At 40.0% G+C, this 22,028-nt stretch overlaps 1 protein-coding gene across 2 annotated transcripts in view; it reads right to left on the bottom strand.

Annotated features, from left to right (window-relative positions):
- mtcl2 (microtubule crosslinking factor 2) overlaps window positions 1-22,028 on the bottom strand; it is a 92,890-nt gene that overhangs the window by 57,478 nt on the left and 13,384 nt on the right. For both annotated transcript variants that reach the window (XM_017305798.1, XM_017305799.1), the window contains exon 4: window positions 11,760-11,909. In XM_017305798.1, the coding sequence (XP_017161287.1) occupies window positions 11,760-11,909 (150 nt within the window). The remainder of the gene's footprint in view (window positions 1-11,759; window positions 11,910-22,028) is intronic.

Here is a 22,028-nt window from a genome sequence, read left to right as displayed (position 1 = left end):
AACTAAACAAATCTTAGCACATGAGCGTGAACCTTTCAGGTTATTGCAAACCTCTGTGCACTTTGTTGTGATGGGTGTATCTTCACCTGGCTCCCCGCTTTCCTCTTTGTCCGATTCACAGCTCTCAGTTGTAGTTGAAAGAGGATTTGGATGTAAAGCTGTTACGTGTGCCTCACTTTGGCACTCAAAACATTTGATGGTTGCCTTGCAATCCTTTGCCATGTGCTGAGTCGATCCGCAACACCTGTAGCAGATATAGTTATCTTTAAGATAAGCTTTGCGTTCTCCAATAGGTTTGTTCCTAAAGGTTCTGCACTTCTGAAGTGGATGTGGCTTTTTGTGAATTGGACATTCCCGAGCTGGATCTATGAGCTTTTTCTTTGAGGAAATAGTGCAATCTGCAGATTTTGAAGGAATTTCTGTTTTGTGTGTTGACACCGAAAGACTGCTGTTGTACCTGGTCTTTTTATCTGACTTTGAGAACATGTAGCTGCTTGAGGTGGTAAACACAAAGCTAGGATCATTTCTCACCTTAGCCTGGTTTCTGATGAACTGAGAGAAGAAAGAGAATGGAGGAAATGRCACTGCATATTCCTCTTTGTACTTGGATGCTCGAGTTATCCATYTTTCTTGTAAACTGTGAGGTATCTTTTCCACTATGGGATTCACGCCACGAGCTGTGTCCAGATAAGCAAGGCCAGGCAAATATCCTTCTGCCTTTGCACATTCTAGCTCCAGTAGAATGTCACCAAGTTCTCGTAGCTTGCCATTGTCTTTGTTTGTTAGCTTTGGAAAGTTTTCAATTTTYTTGAATAGTGCATTTTCTATAACTTCTGGCATTCCATAGCATTCCTCTAAACGTTGCCACACCATGCCGAGTCCTGCTGTGGGATTAAGAACGTGCACAGAACGAAGTCTCATCGCTTGTTGTGATGAATCTAACCCCAGCCATTTAACCATCAAGTCCAGTTCCTCTCTGGGTGTCAGGTTYAAGTCCTGCGTGGCACCACGAAAAGATGCTTTCCATGACCAATAGTGTTCAGGGCGGTCGTCAAATTTTAAAAGACCAGAAYTGACAAACTCACGTCTCATCAAGTATTTTGCAAGATCCTGTGCTCCTTGTGGCTCTGCTTCAAACCCTCTATCAGCTTGATGAGGCTGCTGAGTTCTGTCTAATGTRTGAGGTTGAYGCCACATGCTTGGTTTTTCGCRYTTCAACTCCATTTTCTCCAAGTCTGGATATCTGTATCCTTGCCGTGTGGTGRATTYTGCYTCATGTTTCACAACTGCTTCTCTAGAATCAGGAGCTCTTTCCAATGGCGAAGCGTCACGAAATAGCTCTGCATGCTGCTTGATATAGTTRCTAGTACGCTCAATAGGACTGAGTGGTTTTTCTGGAGTGTGCAGTTCTCTTAGCTTCTCCCCGCTTTCAATCTCCTCCTCTTCGTAAGCCGCAGCTTCAGCCTCAGCAGCGGCAGCAACTCTCTGGCTTTGAAGAATGTGGAGACTGGCTTCAAGGTCAGCTCTYTGTTTCATCACGCTAGCTTCCTTTTCCGCATACGCCAGTTGAGCCTGAGCAGCTTTAGCTTTGGCCCGTGCCTTAACTGCTGACGAAGCAGTTGATACTGACGTCCTGCTTGACCGTTGTGAAGAACGAGATGATTTTTTGGATGACTGCGATGCAACATCACTTACTTGCAGAGGGGTTTTCCTCTCAGCTGGCAGACTGGCATCTCTTTCTTGCTCTGCTGCATTTGGTGGCTCCATGGTGTCCTTGGCGTAGTCCTTCGKATATCTCTTGCCAGAACGTAGACTCATGACTTGTTTGAACCCGCTGCGTAGTTGTCTTTTTACTATGCTGCCCTCACGATGTGTGCACTTACAAAGCTAGACAGCTAGCTAACACTTTAGTTGAAAATAATCMAGTCCTTGATAGTTTTGTTGTTTTATTTTCAACTGTTGATTTTTGTAAAACTGTAACAAAGCACATACATGTCCATTAGATAATATACAGAAAACAACTAGACCACAGCAAACAGATGGTTCTTAATTATCACCAATTAGCTAACGATGTAGCAATAAAGTCTAGTTGGGAAACATCGAACTTTTCTTATTAAATATAACACAATACTGAAATTACAATTAATAAAATGAACTTACAGACAAATAGTRTCCAAGGAACAAACGTGTCTGCCGGACAATCGATGACACCATGCGTGCAACTGGACAAGTTCTGCTCGACTGACCAAATTAAGTGTGTGAACAATGTCCACTAGGTGTCACTAAGGCTCTATATTTTCACTTACAATGTAACATTGGAAAACTAAACAAAAACATAATGATGGAGTCAGCACAATGGTCTTTTATATACAATCAAGGTAACATATTAAAGAAATGTCTTAAGCTTGTCAAAAGGTGAAGCAGCATCTCGCCAAGAATCATTTTCTGGAAGTGCATTAGCGTTCGCACAAAGCGGGCTGCAGAAAAAGGTGAGCACTTACTGGAAGCTCGATAGCTGCTTTTAATGGCACAAGCACCAGTCAGGGATACTCGTCAGAGAACAATGTGTTTCCGCGCTTTAAAGCTGAGCAGAAAAAAAGTCTGAACTTCTTCCCACAGATCTGACAAACTCATCTTTTAAATAAACCTATTTACGGATATGAACAAACAAACAAACAAAAGATGTTTCTCTTTAATTTTGTGGATGGACAAAATTTAAAAAAAGAGCTGCTTGGTGTTCCCCACCATCTGATCTAACCGCAGGGCTCCCGTCACTGAAAGGTGTGGATACATCCAGACATCCATCCTCCCTCCGCTCCTCTTCTTTGTGCCCTCTGGTTGTCTCGTCTTGTATTTCTCTCTCATGCTCTCGCCGTTATTACGACCCAGTCGTTGCTCAGTGCCTCCATCAGTGATTTGACCAGTTTTCGGCCCAGGGTGTCTCAGGCAGGCTCACGTTACAGCTAGTGAGGCATGAAATTACCCCTCTTGCCCCCCTCATCCCCATGGGGCCATTAATGATTCTACACCAGAATAAGACTGTAGCAAAAAAAAAAAAACATATGACAGACAGGAGACAAGATTTGAGTTTAGGAAAGCTAAACACTGCTAATGGTTTTGCAGGAGACGATGAGGCACAAATCGCTTGTTTGTCTGTTGTGCAGGAGGTGAAGGCAAAGGAGAGACGGACATCCATAGTAACCGACTGATGAGAAAAACGAAGCTTTTGAGTAACGATGAAATAAAAATGAAAAGAATCTTATTATATTATGACTAAAAAAGGACTCCGGAGTTCCTTTGTTGACAGTGGAAAAAAGTAAGTGTTTGTACACAAGAACCTTAAAATCTTGTGCAGTGCAGACGTTTTTGATATGAACTGGAAAAATCTATTATTGTGAGGATTTTCTTTTTGATGTGACCTTGTGATTAATTACTATATCCAGAACTGGTAAAATGTAGTTATTTGGTTATATTGTTGTTGAATCCCGTTCTCTTATTCATGTTTCTTTTTCTTTTTTAGAAAATCTGTTTTCAGTCATTTCTGCTACCAGTTCCTCTGATTCCTCTGTTCAGATTTCTTTTGTTGTTGTTGTTGTGTTTTTTTGCTCCCTCTGGAGCTGACCTTTGAACTACCTGAAGTATCTCTTTGTTTCTTTATTTTGTGAAGGCCCAGCTCCCTCCCTCCTGCAGTGTCTTACCCCCTCAGGCAGCAGCCTGGTAGATTGTTAAAATTGTTGCTGCACCTTCTCAGACCCTCTGCGACTCGCTGAGCTACACTTGTCCAGCGTGGGTCCAGCAAGTATTTGTTCATAAAATTACAGCTCATATTTTTTCATTCTCATACCCCGCCTAGGTTTATGTTTCCTTGTTAAATGAAATGGAGAGGAGATTCTTCCCTTTTTGTTACCGAATGTGAGGGACAGAATTCCAGTCTAGGATCAAAAGCTTGCCCTGCGACAGACTGGTGACCCGCCTTTCGCCCGGAACGTAAGCTGGAGATTGGCACCAGCAACCCTCCCGACCCCTTTAAGGGACAAGGGTGTAAAAAAAAAATGAATGGATGGATGGATGGATGGAATCAGAAGCTTTGGAAAAATACACAAAATGTTTGACAATGCTGTCAAATATTGAAGAAAAAAACTCTGAAGCAAAAAAGTTTATTAGAATTATCTTTTGGTCTATCAATGATCTTGAGAGGCTTAACTCAACATTAATTAAAAACACTTTTCAAGCTGGAGGCAACCAAAGATTGCTTTACGGCAAAAAATTCCAGCGATTGAATATGTGTAATAATAAAGTAACATTATCAAAGCATAAAAAAGAAGATAGAAAAGACAGAACATACAAGTACAACACCAATACAAAAGCGCCCAAATTAAATCCATATCAAAGCATTAAGAGTGTGCCTCAATAAAAAAGGAAAGGGTAGACTCTCATAGACAGACTAGGAGCTGATTTTACCAAGTAGAAATAATCCTAGCTGACCTACAAAAGTAAAAATTTTGTCTGATTCAAGAGCGTGGGGAAAAAAAGTATGTCTTTTTCCAAGCAAAAAAGGCATGTTTACATTTGGGTTTTCACACCAATATTTGGATTGTTTAGCCTCTATTAATGTGTAGAATATTGTGCAGAACACAGCAGTGAAATTCAGTGTTTGTTCCATCTTATTAAAAGAAAAACTTACTGTTACTGTTAAATAAACATAGATTTAAATGTATCTCTGATTAATGTGTTGCCAGTTTTTGCATACTAGCAACCCAGTCACATCCACAGTCTGTTTTCTTTGCTGAAGAAGATTGATAAGTCACGATAAGAACGTTTTATCCTCCAGCCAGAAGGCAACATTCAGAATTCAGTAAATTTCTGCATGCCTTGTTTGCTATAAAGCCAGCAGCAGTGACGCGCGGCTCGCCCTTGTGCTGCTCTGGTTCTTTTTGTGCATTTTTCTCTGCAAGGCCTCAATATTCCTAACCAACTTTCTACTCATCTGCATTACTGTACTTGTGAAAACAAGAGGGCAAGTCTCTCGCTTCTTATGCACACAAGTGTCTTTGTGTGCACGTGCAACTGCCATCTGTCCTGGTTGGAACCCGTGAGGCTGGGATCGACCCAGAAAACCCCTCCTGGTATGATTCCCCTCATCTTACGCTGGTTTCCCTCTGGTTTTCTCCCCTTTTTCTTTCGAAGCATTCAATATCTTTTGTGCTTCTTCTTCTTCTCTCCTATTTTCAGAATTCACACAATTTCCCCCTTTGGGTTTTAACTCCTTTTAAGTTTTACTTCATGATGTTCATCGTGTCTTTAAAACCTTTTATACTTTTCTATGCATTCCTATCGGTCATCCACAATTTACGAGGTCAGCGTATATTTTTCTTCCCCTGCCTCCATCTCATCCCTTCTCAGTTTTTCTAAGCGGTTCTCATAGTTTAAATTATCATTTTTGACACATTTCCAACAGCCTTTCGCAATCACTTGATGCGTCTCACTTACTTTCCCTCCAGCTTTAAAACGGTGACTGCCTCCTCTAACAAGCACAGTTGGTTTTAACGTCCCCCATGTTCCCTCTTCTAAGACTCTCCTCACTCTAATCAATCAATGCGACCCAGATAAAGCCGAGTTTAAACTCGGGCCACTTTGATGCTCTGACCCATTTTCCCCAAACTTGTGTCTCTGTAGTAAACACTGTTTCCACTTCCTCCCAGTGCTGTCAGATGGAGCTCCATGGTGCTTTGGATTAAGTATAGAGAGGAACTCTCGGAGGGAAGTAGGTGAAATGGAGGTGCATCAACAGGATAAAGGTTTACTAGTCTTTGTTATGGACTTGCAAAAGATTCAGGCCCCATGTCGTCTTGTTTCCAACACCACATTTTTGATCCTTAATTTTGTACAAGCTGGGGTTAAATCGGTTATTAGCAAGTCTCTTCGCCTGTGTGGTGAGTCTGCAACAGGCTGTTTATTTCACAGACACGCATGCTAACTCTGTGTGTTGTAGCCTAAAGTCATTTAGCTTCCAATGAAGCCAATTTGTAATTTAATGCACATGAGGTAACATTTTAAAGCGACTATACACAACTAACAGCTCACAGTAGTTCTGAAATTTGTTACAACGAAAAATATATCCTAAATTATCTCTGGCTTCACATTTAGTGAAGGCTCATACTCTGGAACAGCATTTTTTTATTTTTTTGCTTGGAAAACTTGTCAATGCAAATGTTAGACATTTTGAGCAAAATCTGAACTTCAGCTTAGACCTTGAAACTTTTCTTCCCCATTCTGAGGTTCAGTTTGAGCGTCAGTCATGAGTCTTCGTCATGTCTATATGCCTTAGTGTGTTGAGTTGCTGTCATGTGTTTTGCTAATTTTCTGTTAGCTTTAAACAAGCTTCTGAATGCATGTAGTACCTAAAAAATATCTGACTCCAAATAAACAAGCATAGCAGCAAAAAACGTCAAAGACGAGCACTATGAATTTCTGATGCACCCTAAATAATCTCCTTGTATCTGTAGGTTAATGAAGGTTTAAACTTAAAAACGTTCGCCTTCAGCTTCCCACAGTACCTTTATTTTTCACTGCTAAAATAAAGGACATTAACGCACACAGAGAGACGCAGCCTCACATACACACTGTAAAGTCTCCAGCCACCCTTGCCCCACATCCCTCGGCTCCCTGCAAACAAAAGGCAGCGCTTCCTGAAAGTCAGGAACAGCAGGGAACAGCTTCCTTTAGCATTTCGCCAGGACTTAAAGAGAAGGAAGGAGGTATAAAAATAAAAATAAAAAACACAGAAAGGTACAAAATAAATGTCTAGAGTGGTTCACTCCTGAGCTGCTGCGTTCAGGTGTAGAGTCAATTTTTAAGCCCCGTAAGCCTCAGCAATTACAAGTTTGATTTGTTTTGTTTGGCTTTTTTTTTCTTCAGCAGTTTTCGACCAGAAAGCTAATGTACTGTTCTGGTAAATACTGTTCAAGCATAAAAATATCCATGATGTTGTATAAAGTCTGTTGCCTTTTGCTTGCCACCTTGAGCCGATTCATTCTACATCACCGCGTTCAGACATATAGACAAAGAGAAAGGGTCTTGAATGACCTTCAGGAGAAATATTAGCTTCAGAAATCTGCAGAGAGAAACAAAGAGAGAAAGAGAACAGCTGGAGAGGGGAAGAAAATACGTCGAGATGGGGAACTGCTGTAATTTTCCCTCCTCTCACCCTGCACTCATTAAAGTATTTCTTTTCTAATTTGGGCAGATATCTCCTCCTCTGTCAGCCTTCCTCTTTGCAAAACCCCCACATGGTTCAGTCCTAGCATTTGTGTTTGTTTTTTCTCTTTTACTCTTTCAATCTACAATTTTTGTTCCTTTTCTCTCCATCCTTCTTCATTCTGTGTAATTTCTCAGTTATCCAAGCTGCTTTTCTTCCATCCATCTTCCTTTAGATGCTTTTTCTGATCTCATTTTTCTCTTTGCAATTTTCTGTTCATTTGATTTAAGGAGAGGTTGCAGCTAAAACAAACAAATGACAGTTAGTATATTTTTCAAACTATAACTGAAACACATTTCATCTGGTCCTGCTACTTAGTCTGAGTCATCTATTAAAACACATAAGCGACACTGGACAGGGGAAACAGCAGTCCCGGTCACTAGACGGCATTTATAAAACCTAAATACTGAATGTCAACAATACACACCACGAAGCAGAGCATTTATATCCTAATTAATTCAGCTCAATCTCACTCATTTCAGTAGCATCGGTTCACACCAAAGGACAAGTCAGCTTTCTATATGCGAAGAAAGAAAGAGATTAAATTAAAATCAATACACTGAATCATTCCAAAATCATCTCACCAGCACATCTCCTACTTAGTTAGTATTTAAATACCGATGCACACCAGCAGACTCTGTGGAAAGTCTTGTGTGTGTTTGCAATACACACAGGAGCCAAAGTAGCATTTACACAACAAAAAGAAGAAGAGACGTAATGGCGTTGGCCGTAAACAAATGAGAGGCAAGCTGACGGCGTTACCGTTTTCTCCCTTAATTTTTAACATAAATGCAGTTTGACTTTCTAAATCAATATCATTTTGAATGTTTCTATTGAGTTTCTTCGTATTCACAGGAAAATAGGCCTCTATCAAGTCCCATCATCTGCTTTCCGTTAACCATCGTTAGAATAAGTCCGTCCCTCATTGCTTCCATCCCTGTGGAACTGAAGTACATCCATCCCATCATCAAGCGCAACATTCCCACCTCCAAAGGTCACCCGCAGCTGAACGGATCGATGGTTTGGGAGCAGGAAGTGTGGACGAATGAGAAAACAAGAGAGAGAGAGGGGAATGAGTGAGTGGCAGCCTTGATGTGACAGAAGTATTGAAGGTGAAGTCCGGCTGGAGGAGGAGACAGACGAGTAAAGGATTTAAGGGGAAAGCAGGGAGGAAGAAAATAAAACTCTTGCATCAGCATTCCTGTACGTCTCTGTGGGAGAGATGGGAGGAGGAGGAAAGGGAGAGAGAATGGGAGGTGATAATAAATGGGGAGAAATAAATTAAAAGAACACAGGAGGGGAGCCGTGGGTGAGCGATGGGAGAAAAGAAAAACAGGGGCAAAGAAAATGAGGAGCGGCGAACAATGTCAGCTTAATTGAATTCATTATCGATAATGTATGTTTTACAAGGTATGTGCGTTAAAGGTCAGTGTTCAGAAATGGCTCATGATGGTTTGAGATAGTGTGAAGCCAATCTGGAGCACTGAAACAAAGCACCTAGACTTCATTTCATTGCATATGCAGCTACAGTCACAATGCTTTGAGTCTGACACATTTTGGACCAAAATATGCTGAAACAAACATGACATGTTTGATGGATCTCCATGGAGCCTGAAATCCTGTTTGCATCATGCGACTCAAATCCTTAAACAATCTGAACTGATCCTCATTAAAGAAGCAGCAGAACCTGCTCCAATCGCAGTCCAGCCCGGCGGAGGAATCCACTTCATGTGGACACCCTCTCAGTGCTGATTCATCAAAAGCTGCAGACAGACCTCTTCTTCTTTTTTTTTTTTACATTCTCTCCAGTTCCAAGTATAATATTTGCAGCCTACAGCAGTAGCATAGAGGTGCAGCTCTGTGCGCCTCTGCTTCTTAAAGAATATCGATATCAGTGCAGACTGTGGGCTGCAGCTGCCACATAGTCAATAATTCAGCAGCCAGTCTTACCACTGTGAAGTTTAGGACCGCCATTGTCTGAGCGTTTACATGGTACTTGTGTTCACGTGGGTCAGAACCGGTCTGCTTATCCTTACTACAATCATCTCTGTGTATCTACTTCATCTCTCTCTTTATTTCCAAAACATATCTCTGTTGTCTCGCCTTAATTAGTCATAGTTTCTGCTTTGTGCCATGCAAGCAAAGTGTTCACACCCTTTGAAATGTTTCACCTTTTGTCTCATTGCAACCACAAACCTAACTCCAGTTGTTCTGTGAAAGGTCTCGGAGGTCTGGGAGAAAGTTATTGAGAAATTTAAAGCAGAGTTAGATCACAATACGATGTTTGAAGCTTTAAGCATCACAGAGCTCTGTTCCAGTCATCATCTGAAAATGGAAAGAGCACATAGGAACAAACCTACCAACTGTTGGTGACTTAAACTGAGCTGGACAGGATCATTAATCAGAGAGGAAGTCCTGTTTTGTGGTTTTGAGACATGACAAACATGTGGAAGAAGAATTCAAAAGTAAACCTTTAGGCCTTCATGTAAAAGACCATGTGTGCCGTGACTCAGCCTGCACAGGTCATCCCCACAGTAAAACAAGACGGCAGTATGAGGAAACTTTTCTTCAACAGGGACATGGACCCTGCTCAGAGCTCACAGGAACATGGGAGGAGCTAAAACACGACGCTACAGGAACAAAACCTGTTTGAGACTTCGGACTGGAGCGCAGAAAACAGCTATCCTAAACATACAGCCATGGCTACAATGGGTGGTTTAGATTTCATAAAAACGTCATCTTAGAATGGCCCAGTCAAAGTGTAGAAATAAAATTGAGCATCAGTAGCAGGGCTTGAACAGAGATACTCTCCATCAAATATGTCTAAGCTATTCACAAATTTCTTTTGAAAAAAAAAAAAACATTTGACCAAAAAATCTTAGAACAAATGCATGAAACACTTTGAACTATGTATATTTTTTTCTTCTGATTCAGCTATGCAACACACGTTTTGCTCTATCACACGAGCTCCAAACAAAATACACCGACATTTGAGGTTTCCAATGAGGAAAAAATGTGGAGCAGTTGAACGCTTTTTGCAGAGCACGGTAGCAGCACTGTGTGTCCAAATGGTGAAAAACGGATGAGTGAGAATTTCCACTGCAGATTAGCCTGAACACAAACTCTGAATCATCATTTTTCAGGGCAAGGAGGGTGAGAGGCTCCTTCTTGGAAGGGATTTTGGACGTTTGCTCAACAGACAATAAACAGACATGTGGAATGAAACAGCCTCGTCACACACCGTGAGCCAAGAGCCAGAAAACTCTTCAGCAAATCAGTCATTTAGTTAGTCAACAAAAGGACATGACAAGACGAAAATAACCAGAGCACACTGGCTTTGATGAAGCTGCTTAATATGCATGGACAGCTTTAGATAAATACTAATTAAAGGACCTAATGCAATGCAGTATCGCATTGCTCTGGTTGCAGATTTAAATGTGTACGCTCTCATAAAATAGCTTTGTCGGTTCATTGTTAGCTGGATTCACACTGAAAAATGCCGTTGAATTAGCTTAAGAGTTTAGGCAAAGCACATCTGGTTCCTTTCCATAATCAATAGAAGACACTAAATTCTGCTAATAAGTGACCAATGCAGTAAGGGTGAGGGGGTGAAAATGTCTGCAATGAAAATATAGTCAAAATTGCTAATGGGAGATCCCTAAAATATCAAATGAAGGCATGTGTGTGTTGTACATCCCTTTTGGCTGTCCTACATCCATAAGCAAGAAGAAACTTTATGAATGCATTGTGGGAACACACAGTTCACCCAGACAAAAGCAGCCAAACCCAGATCAGCTGCCAGAAACCCAACCATCCAATTCTGACCAACATCGGGGGCCTCATTGAGGGCCATCAGGCCTGCACAGATTGTGGGAAAGGGACACTGAGCAGAAAAAAAGGATGAGAAAAAGAACATGGCAACAAATTGTCTTCAGTCAGGGTTAGGCTAACCCTAACCCAAATTTCAGTTGATCGGAAACAAAAGCAGGAAGTCTGGCAGAATAAATCCCATCAAGCAGAGCGTGACATCAATTGGGTTTTGTTCATCTTCACTTTGGCTTGCTTTGACATCCAAGTTGCCACTTTAGTTTTCAACGCAGTGTTTTCCTGGCCACACTTGGTTAAGTAAAAGATTCCCCCGAGCGATGGCAGAAAGGCAGAGATGAAATGAACACAAGACGCGAGACAGAATCCCCTGAGGCTCCGAGACAAAATAGGCACAACAAACATAGTTTTCAGAGACCTAAGTGAATGGGAGGATAAATCAGGATCCTCCTGAGCTGAGTGTGTTTAAATCAAATGTTTAGATCAGATCTCAAATAGATGTTGGACTGTAGCCGTATGATGCATCTTAACAGGAAATGTCCTATAAATAGCTCAGCAGCTCTAAACTCTGTTCTTTATCAAAACACTTGGTGGAGCATCAGATCGCCTGCATGCATATAAACGGGGGTCCATCAGCAGTTTTTGATCTGAACCAGTGGAAACTTTTTAATCTGACCTTGTCCAGCTCCTGCTGCAGGACTTGTTTGGCGACCTCCAGGTCCTGCAGCCGGACTCGGAGCTCTTCGTTCTCCTGCTCCAGCCGACTCCTCTTCTTCTCCACGCTGTCCAGCTGGCTATGGATTCGGATGGAGACATCCTTCGCCACCTGAGGAAGGGGGGAATGAGAAAAAGTTATAGCTAGCTAGCGAGTAAAAAATAACTGCTTAAAATCTTAAGGAATAGAAAAATAATACACTTTACCTTACTTTAGATTAAGAAATAAAGACATATCTTTTTGGGAAAATAATTAGTTTTAATAATTACTCCCCTTAAAAGCATTACAAGCAAAATCTCAGGAGTGTCAGAAGACACTGATCATTCGTAAAAACGGGGCATTTAATTCACAAGCAATTATATGACCAGTTAATCTGTCATCAGAGCCAATTCAGGGATTTTTGTCAATTCACTTCAAGTCAAAAATACTTTATTAATCTCAAAGGAAAATTAAGCGTTGCTGCAGCTCATAGAAATTTCTTGAACGAGTCAGTGTAGATGCATAAGGCATTAAGGATCTCCCGCAACAGTCAGTCTCACAGCGGTTCTGCAAAAGCCTCCGACTGAAGACACTCTGTTGTCTAGTGAAAATGACACTCACGGTTGTTCGCTATGTTTTTCTTATATTTTATGAAGAATCATTTTTAATACAATCACCTCCAGAGGTTTTACAGCCGTGTCCAGAACAGAGCAGAACTGATGGCAGACGAGATTACGCTTTCCACCACAGATCGATAACCGATGAGTAAACAACTGATGCACTGCTAAATATTAGCTGCAATTACAGCTTTACGCTATTTTACGTAATAGAAAGACCACAGCAATAAAATGTACATCGAATTAAAAGTTTGTTCCATAGAAGGGAAGAAGTTGATTGTTATGGTCAATCAGTTGTACTTTTTATATTTTCCAATTTATGTTCATGAGGAGGACTTTTTTTTTTAATCTAATCTACCCCTAGAGCACTCAGGAGGGCTCTGATATTTCATACATAAATTGATCTCATGAAAGTCTGATTGTGTTCTCCCAGGGGCGGCTCTTCATTAAAAGTTTGAAAAGTCAAAGAGTGAAACTGAAGTCAACCACTTTATGTCTGCAGCGCAGCTCTCGCTCAGATGTAATCTTTACATCTAATTTTTTTGCCGTCGTGTACACCAAACCTGCAAAAGTCACATAACAGGCTGAGCAGTTCAAACCACGGTCGGATAACCGCACACGAGCCGATGCAACAATAAATCACATCACAGCGGCTTCGACTATTTTCAACTGCATTTGGTTAAACAAAACGAACCAGTGAGAAAGCAAACTGTGAACAATGTGCCAAATATAACAACCTAAAAGAGAACAATTAGACATTGTAGCATTTATGCCAGGGCCACCTAAATGGCACCTTCATACGCCACCCTGTCATCTGGTTACATGCAAAACAAAGTGAGAAGGACATTTTTATTTTTATTTTTTTTTTTTTAGAGAATGACTTTCATATGTGTCTGGAGTACTAAATTATCTAAGTCCATTAACAAATGAATTAATTATTACTTCAGCTACTCATAGTAAATTACATAAGCGATAAAAAAAACAAAAAAAAAACAAAACAAAAAGCAGAATAAGACGAGAAATCACCCCATTTCATTCCCGCTACATTAGTCAAACCTGTTAGAAACCAGTCATAGAATCACTGGGCGGTGCTAAATTTGAGAAAACTCATTTGAATTGAAAGAAATTCTGATGCCAGTGCAGCCTTCATACTCGACAATTTATTTTTTTTTTTTCCATGAATCCTCTCACGACGCGTCTGCCAATCCGTAGAGCAACCCTACATTAGTGACAGATTGCTGCACCTCCACCGTCAGCTTCCAGCCTACTATGGAGAAGAAAACATCGTCATTGTTTTCAGGGAGTATCGTCAACAAGGGAGAAAACCGGAAGGGGATTGGTTGTTGCTGCAAATCACTGAACCCGACATCCTGGGCGATAATTTACAGCTGGCACAGAACTCTCTGTGGATATATCAAATCTCATCTCATTGTGCTTCATTCTGAAGTTGGATTTATAAGACCTAGTGCGTCTATTGTAAAAAAAAAAAAAAAAAAAAAAAGAAATATACTACAGTAAATCCTGCTACATCCTTTAAAAATTCATCACTTCCTTTGTTCTCACAGCAATCAGGCCCATATGTAATTCAGAGGAGTGGAGTGTCTCTCCAGGTTGCAGCAATATTTCATGGGAAGAACAGCACAGGCTGACCTTTGTTTTCGGCAAAACTTGATCAAAAAACAATAGATTTATTGGTGAGGAAATCACGGGTTACTTTCTTATAGCTGCTTGTTGAGATGGTTTCAGCCAGAGGAGTGACATGAGCAAGAGCAATACGGTTAACACACAAGCAGCGCTGCCAGCCGATCCAAATTTAATGGTGTTCTGATGTTGCAGTGTAATACAATATCTAAAAACCAAATTTAATTTCTTTTTAATCCTGAATGCTGTGTTAGATTTGATTGCATGAAACTTTAATGACTCCCATTGGAAGCTAATCAAAAGGAAAACGAGTGTGCTAATTAAGTCACTCATTGGCTCATAAAAGGACTCAAACTCCATTTATTAAACGAAATTTAAACATTTGCACAGACCAAACCTTGAGTGCTGCTCCACACTTATAAGCTACCTTTGATGAAAAAGTGTCTGCTAAATGACAAAAACCTAGATGGCAATGATCAGCGCTCTACCTCAGTGTAGGCCTGACTGATTCATTATCCGCCATCTGTTTATGAGATGAGTTTTGAGTCAATTCTTCAGACCCACAGGCCCCAACCACATAATGCAACACAAAACCGGAGAGTTTGTTTGAGGCAAACAGGCATGGTTAAATAGTAACTCAAGTGTTTCCAGATTACAGACACTGAATTTATCTAACAATTAGAAACTCAGATGAATCCATATTTCATCTAGGGGACTTTGTTCTTTTTTGTGTCGACACTAATCTGCATCATATCTCTACATTTGTTTGTTTTTGTTGTTGTTCTTTTCTTTTTCTATAGAGTTGCCTGTGTGCCTGGGCATAACTGTGTGCAATAATGCCAGCCCCTCAGTGTGTTTGTTTGAATTGTTGCCAGTCTGCAGCTGAATCCCACAATGATGGGCCTTGTGCTGCCCACTCCTATTTTACCCAAGTAAACCCTGCCTGGGCTCCACCATGCTCCGATTCATGTCGTTTTATAAGTGTGTGTTTTGTGCGTTTGCACACTGAGGATTTTGATGAAGTTATTTAAAGCTCTCTGTTGTAAAGTCAGATATAAATATTCCAATAATACGCCGCTGTAACGTCTTTTCTTGAACTTATTTGTTCAGTTCCAGTTCATTTCCTATAATTTCCCGGTTTCTCTTCTCATTACAGAATTTCAATATATTTTAGACCAAAACAATTTCTTACGCGGTATTATTCAGATGCAGCCATGCTACTCCGGGAAGACGTAATCTGAAACGTGTATTGTTGTTGTGCATCTTTACAGAGATAAAATTCCCAACAGTACACACAAATGCTATTGTTAAAGTGCTCCTTTAACAATGGTGTGCTGATTCGAGAAAATATCTGGCTGTTTAGCTACTGAATGCACCACAAACTTTTTAACTGTGGTAATGGGTGTTCATAAAGACCCAGCACCATGTTGAAACTGCTGACATTTGAAAAGTCGTACAAAGCTGAGAAAGAAAGTGAATTTAATAGAGATCTCATAAATCTTCTTGATCTCATAAAGTGTAATCATAAAAAGTCCAAACTTAACACAAGTAAAGGGTTACAAACAGGTGAGCCGACTTTTTTGTATTCAACAAGAGTTGCACTGATGCAGCACTAAAGATACTTTCTCCAAACACTCTACTACTGCTGAAATGAACACTGATATTAAGGTAATGCAAACATATGTGCAGACCACACACATTCTGGATACAAACTGATTAGACTTCTACTTTCAGGTCGGCGCTACAGAGCACCATTTTTAAAAACCAGCCGCTACAAACCCAGACTGCCTCTCTCATGAATGCAATGAACAACCATACAGTCAGAGGAGTCAGCTACTGTGCTGTGAAACAAAATCAGCATGTTTACAATGTCATGAGCTGCATTCCCTTTTTTGTCCTTTTCCTTGTGTATGTACACATATATGCTATTTCATTTATCACTTGTTTTATTTCCTCTAAGATTATATATTATTATATAAACTCTAAGTTCTTACAAACCCCTTCGTAAATACAATATTTACCAATAAAGCGGATTATGACAATGATAATAACTTTAATTTTACTCCTAAGCTGTCAATAAACAGACATGTTGTCAATGAATTTTTAACTTAACTCTAAGACTGATGTTTTTGCAAGGTGTTGTGTCAAGAAAAGCAAGAGAAAATGGCAACAGCAGTTACAAACTGCTGGCTAGTGGGACACCAGGCGGCCATATTTGATTTGTTTTAACTCTCAAAGCTGGTCAAAGACTTCTGGCTTTCCAAGGAAAAACGTCCACTTTATTGCGTCTTCTACTGATTGTCCTGGTTTGAAGCTGAGACATTTTGACATCTGACTACAAATTGAATGCACCATGAGCTAATGCCAGTTCTCTTTAGTTCTGCTCCTCTTCTTCTATAGTGTCCTATTGGTTTAACATCACTTTGTTGGTCTTTAACTGCTGCTAAATACTTCATTGTTCTTCAATGTTAAAGGAAAGAATGGAAAGAATTTCACACCATCGAAGCCATTATTTTGTACCTAGCAACAGCACTTTAAGTGTAATTAAAGCTCACTTAGAGGGAAGCAAAGAGAAGAAAAAAAAACAGAAGGAGCTGGGAAAGTCAGTCTTTCTCTAATGCCCCTTTACCAAAGCATTATGCAAAGCATACACACACACACAAACACAAACCAGTGCACAAACAGCCTCATGCTTATGATTCTACAGCAGTTACTCAGCGAGTCACCAAAAGGATATTTTTCATGGAAAGCGTGTGTGACTGTGTGCGTTCGATTGCGGTCAACAACTGGAGTCTTGTTCTAGCTGTAATTCTTGCATCTACACACACACACACGCACACACGCACGCACGCACACACACACACACACACACAAACACACACACGCACACGTAGTGCACAAAAGCAGCTGCATGTAAAACCCCTCTGATAAAATCTACACAAAGGAGACTTGTTAAACTGCAGACCATTACGGACAAAAAGCAGCTGTGTGTGTGTGTTTTACGCTGCATGTTTGATTTTTATGCTCTCTTGTACAATTATAGGTTTAAGATTCCCAAACAGATGAAGACATTTGATTAATTTTATTTGAAAACTGTTTAAGCAAAAGGTTCGACAAGAACACAGCACTGTTTGTATACGGACACAAGTTTTCTTTCTTAGGAATCATTCCTGTCAAAATGCTTGATAAAAATTGTGAAGAGAAAATCTTACATGAAAGGCAATACATGTTCTACACAGATAGGTGGACAATGTGACATTAACATTGAAGTTACTGTCACCACAATGCCTTATTCCCCAAGCAAAACATCCACAAGGTAATTTATGATCATGGTTGGTTGGTTAATTAATGTTTGAATTAAAGCCTGATAAAAAAAAATCCAGATTCAAAGTTTTGATTTGTTTGTCTCGATTCAAAGGTAAGTACGAAGTTACTGATGACAGATACCAGGTTTCACCTCAAAACAGTTCATGCACTGCTGGGTCAGAGCTGGTACGTTAACATATGGCTGAGTACTGCACATCATATGCAGATGGGAGAGATGTCTAGGTTCCTGTTTATGTATTTATAAGGATTTATTTATTCACTTAGATTTAATTTGCTCTAACTTCTTACAGGATGTGGCCATCAACTGCATATTAACAGGGAACCACCGTCTTACCTAGCAACAAAGGCAAAAAAAAACAAAAAACGAAAGAAACAAAAAACTTGACACTTTCTGAAAAATGTAAGTGAAAACAGACCAACTTTGCAGAAGGCTTGTTGACCTTATAGTAACATAAATATAATCTACTATAACACTGTGGAGAAATGCACTCAGAAAAATCAATCGAGCAACAAAGTTTGAAATGTTATTTAAGGCTGATGTGGTTTTATATAGTTGCCCGAGTTTTTTTTCTACCGATTCTTTTGTGTGTTAGGTAGTTTGCTGTGCCTTAGCCATTCTGTTATTAAGTGTAATAAAACATAATTATTCATAGTGGTGCATAAAGCTGACATTGTTCATTGTTCACTTTGTGTTTTCATTTAGCTCAGCACTGTGGCTCAGTTTGCTCTTTACCAAGTCACAAATCACCGTGGCTTCACGTTGGGAAATGATGACTCCACTTAAATGGAAAAGTATCTCAGATCTTTCAGCCAACCTTGAAGGTAAGTGATTTTTTTCCTAAAGAGCAATAAAATATGCTTACAAAGTATGGTCCTTTGTGATGTAATAGACAGTCTGGTAAATTGCTGAGTCCTGCAGTTTAGCATGGAGGAAAGAGAGGGTTGCAGAATCAGCTCACAGCAGAAACCTACAGAAAACGACCGGTTTGGATAACTAGCATGGTTATCCAAACAAACTATATATGTAAAGTCAGGATAAACATTTCCCGTAGAGATCAGTTAGAACAACCAAAACTATTTTCATTTACTAAATTATGTGCAAGGAAGTGAAATCTCCTTCACATCTGTTCTGTCTGAAGGAATGGCACAAATTTTCAGAAAACCTGTGGAAGCTTGTGAAAAAAATACAGAAAATGTCCTAACAAATATTAAATGTATGTGATTTTTCTGAATCTATACAAAACTGAAGAAAAATTTCTCTATGTTTATTAAGTTACTTAGCAATTACAAAGATTTTTTGGTAATCCTAACTGTCCTAAAAATGGGAAACGTTTACTCTCATGTAATGTAATGAGGAAAAGACGTTTTTTTGTCTTTTTAGAAAATGGATGTAAATATCCAGTTTCATTTAAAGAGAAAGCAATACTTTTTCTTTTTTTCCCACAAATTACAAGCCAGCTGCTGTACACCATACTAGTAAACACTCTTGATGAAATAAAACAAATAAAAAGCATCTACAGCAAACAAAAAGTCTGCCAAATCAGATGGTGTTTTTCTAATTTCCCAAATTCACAATTTACTTTATTCTAAAGTCAGTGTAACTTATAGTAACTAGCCTACAGAAGTAAAATAAAACATTACTTTCGGATATGACAAAATTTCCACGTCTGAGTGATTTTTGCAGGTGGCTACCAACACGACCGATTCGGCTCCGCATGCTTTAATGCCAAGCGTCGATGCTGCTTGACCCTTAGAAACAGCCGCACAACATCATGGTCTCTAAGTGCCCACTTAGAGGATATTACATCACTCATGGCGTGCTTCATGTCTATATATAAAAGCATATGAGTGAGAGAGTAGGAGGGAGCCGTGGCGTGACAGCTGTTCCAGTTCAGCCTGTGATCGTGCGTCTCCAGAGAGAGGAAGAAAGAGCCGGAGAGCAACAGGGAGCGAGGCGGCAGAGGGTGTAGGAATGTGATGGATTCTCACCGTCATTGGCACTTTGTTTGGCTGGTGGAACGTGTGATCTCACCTCCACTATCAACAGCGATCCTTTTGATTCCATCAACACATCTATGCATTCACATGCCGCCTTACGCACATTCTGGATGTGCTCTGGTAAAGAAGTGTAAAATGCCTTCCCTTTTGCATGATCTCAAAACAAACAAAATTTTTTTTTAAAAGAGCAAGTCCTGTCTTATGCCGTCTTTACTTCACAAGTTTTCAATTAGATCTGGGTATGTGGAGGGAGCTGGTCATCACTGATGTTTAATTTTGGAATTGGTGAACATTGGTTTCTTCTTCCCACATACTGATTCACATATTCCTCCGCCTTAAAATGTTGGTCTTAGAACAATCTCGACATTGTCTGACCAAATCACCCGTTTCCAGTTAAAAGTCTGAATAGCTTCTGGTAGGTTGTCGCAGTTTTTCCAATCTTGGAGATTCAATTTAAGAAAACAGAAAAAAAAAGAAAACAAAGTCAAAGCTTAGAACACACTAATTGCATGCTAGTCCGTACATCTTTATCTAGCACATTAAACCATTTAGAACTTTATGGGATTATGGCAGCACTGAAAACATTCTAATTACACGTTTCATTGTCCCGAGGCTGTAATAAAGAAGCCACCAAATGGGTGCCTCAAGGCATTAATGTCACAGAGAAATACACAGACAAACAAGAGCTGCTGTTGTTCCTCTGCAGTCTGCAGGGAAGTAAGGAATGAGACGGGAATGGTAACTGGAACCGTATACATTATGACACATGGTACAACAGCAGGGGGTGGGATCAGTGAGAAGTTCATCCATAGATGAAAAACGTACATGAGGAGCAACTTACCTGACCTCATTCAGTAAACCAACTGCACTGAGTCCAGTTTTAGCTCCATGCCTCTCTTTGGCACACGCAGCAGAGCATATGGTGATGAGGAAAGGATGAAGGCTTGTTCAGATGGATGTTGCTGCTTCCCTCATCTAATGACTTTCAGGGACGTTATGCAGTGCAAGTATGGCAAGTGAGCATTTTTTTTGTTTGTTTTTTTTTAAGTAAAATTTCCATACCTTCAAACTGCCTTTGGCTTTTATAATGTTAGGATTTTTTTCAGGGCTTCTTAAATTAAAGCCCTGAAACTGCTCACTATTAGGGTCCCTGCAAATGCAGTAGTTTAATTTCAAGAGAGCAACGACATGAAAAACTCTCGGTTAGAGACGCACCTGCCAATACCACAAAACGATTTGAAGGTTGCCTTTTAAAGGTTCCCTTATCATAGCAATAAGTTTTATTTATTGTGAACAGACAAAGATGGAGAGCTCAAAAGAATGAAACAGAGAAACCATGAAGTAATACTTTCAGTCTTGCTTCTGCCTGCTGGACGTCTTGCTCTCTCTCGCTCTCCTGCAGCCTGAATCAACTGTGAACTAGTGTTGTCAAACTAAAGGAATCTCCAGCACACCTCCACCATGTTCTACGTTGTTACTTCAGGAAGCAAAGATTGTTTTAAAACTGTTTAATGTATGATATTTTTTGTTTTAATCCAGATTGAAGGTAACAATAGCTGAGAAAATGTTTAGAACTTGAGGTAATCTGCAATGCCGGAACAACATATGCAAAATGACCAGCAACAGAAATTGAACGGAGCTGTTGCTGGATAAATTTCAGTTTGTCCTTTTTTTATGTTGCTTAGAAACTGGACTTTTAGTGAACTGTTCACTGGTCACAGTTGAACTATGAACCGTTCAACTGAACACTTTCACATTGAAAGTATTCTGGTGTGATTACTTTCATAAAACATATTAAGAGATATATTGTCTACCGTTTTGCCACACAGGAAAGCACAACATGTCAGTCTGTTCCAATTTCATTTAAGTCTAAATGGCTGCTGACTCGCCAACTACTCGCTGGTTTTACACAGATTAACATGAAGTTACTGTTTGTAATTTTTGTAATCGTTATTAGAAAGGAAAGTTTATTTGGCTACATGGTTTTGTGTGTCAGGTTTTAACGTTTTACATTGTGATAATCCAACAATCTATTAGTCTAATATTCTGGTAAGAAAAGATAAAAAAGGCAAAGCAAAAGACATGATATATCTTTTTTATGTTAAAAAAAAAAAAAGTTTGTTTCAAAGAATCTATTTGTTTTCAGGCAGAAAAGATCTAGTAGAGATCCCTGATAACATCATCCCCTTAAGTGAAGTAATGCTTTGTTGGCTTCATTAGGCTCCCAACAACCATTTCCTTCTATACTTGTGTGTGTGTGTGTGTGTGTGTGTGTGTGTGTGTGTGTGTGTGTGTGTGTGTGTGTGTGTGTGTGTGTGTGCGTGTGCGCGCGCAGGCGTGTGTGCGTGTAGGTGTGTGTGTGTCCAGATGTCTGCAGCCTGTGGGAATGAGAGCAGTTTGTGAGAGGGACAGGAAATGATGTTAGATGTTCTCATGGAGAATGTGATGGTGCTACACCACACTGACTAGTTTCCATTTCACACACAGACACACAAACACTGCGTCTCCAAGTCATGTGCATGCAAGACACACACACAAGACGGCTAAACTGACACAAGTTGGAGCATGTGATCCTTGTTCCTTGTCACAAAACATCCATGTGACACTAATCTTTCTGTATCATCCAGCACTCAGCACTTAAGTCATAGACAGAAATGGGAAGGAAGAC

This window comes from Poecilia reticulata, linkage group LG7 (genome assembly GCF_000633615.1).
Source record: "Poecilia reticulata strain Guanapo linkage group LG7, Guppy_female_1.0+MT, whole genome shotgun sequence".
Lineage (NCBI taxonomy): Eukaryota > Metazoa > Chordata > Actinopteri > Cyprinodontiformes > Poeciliidae > Poecilia > Poecilia reticulata.
Note: the sequence above shows the minus strand (reverse complement) of the source record. Positions and strands in the feature narration are given on the sequence as shown.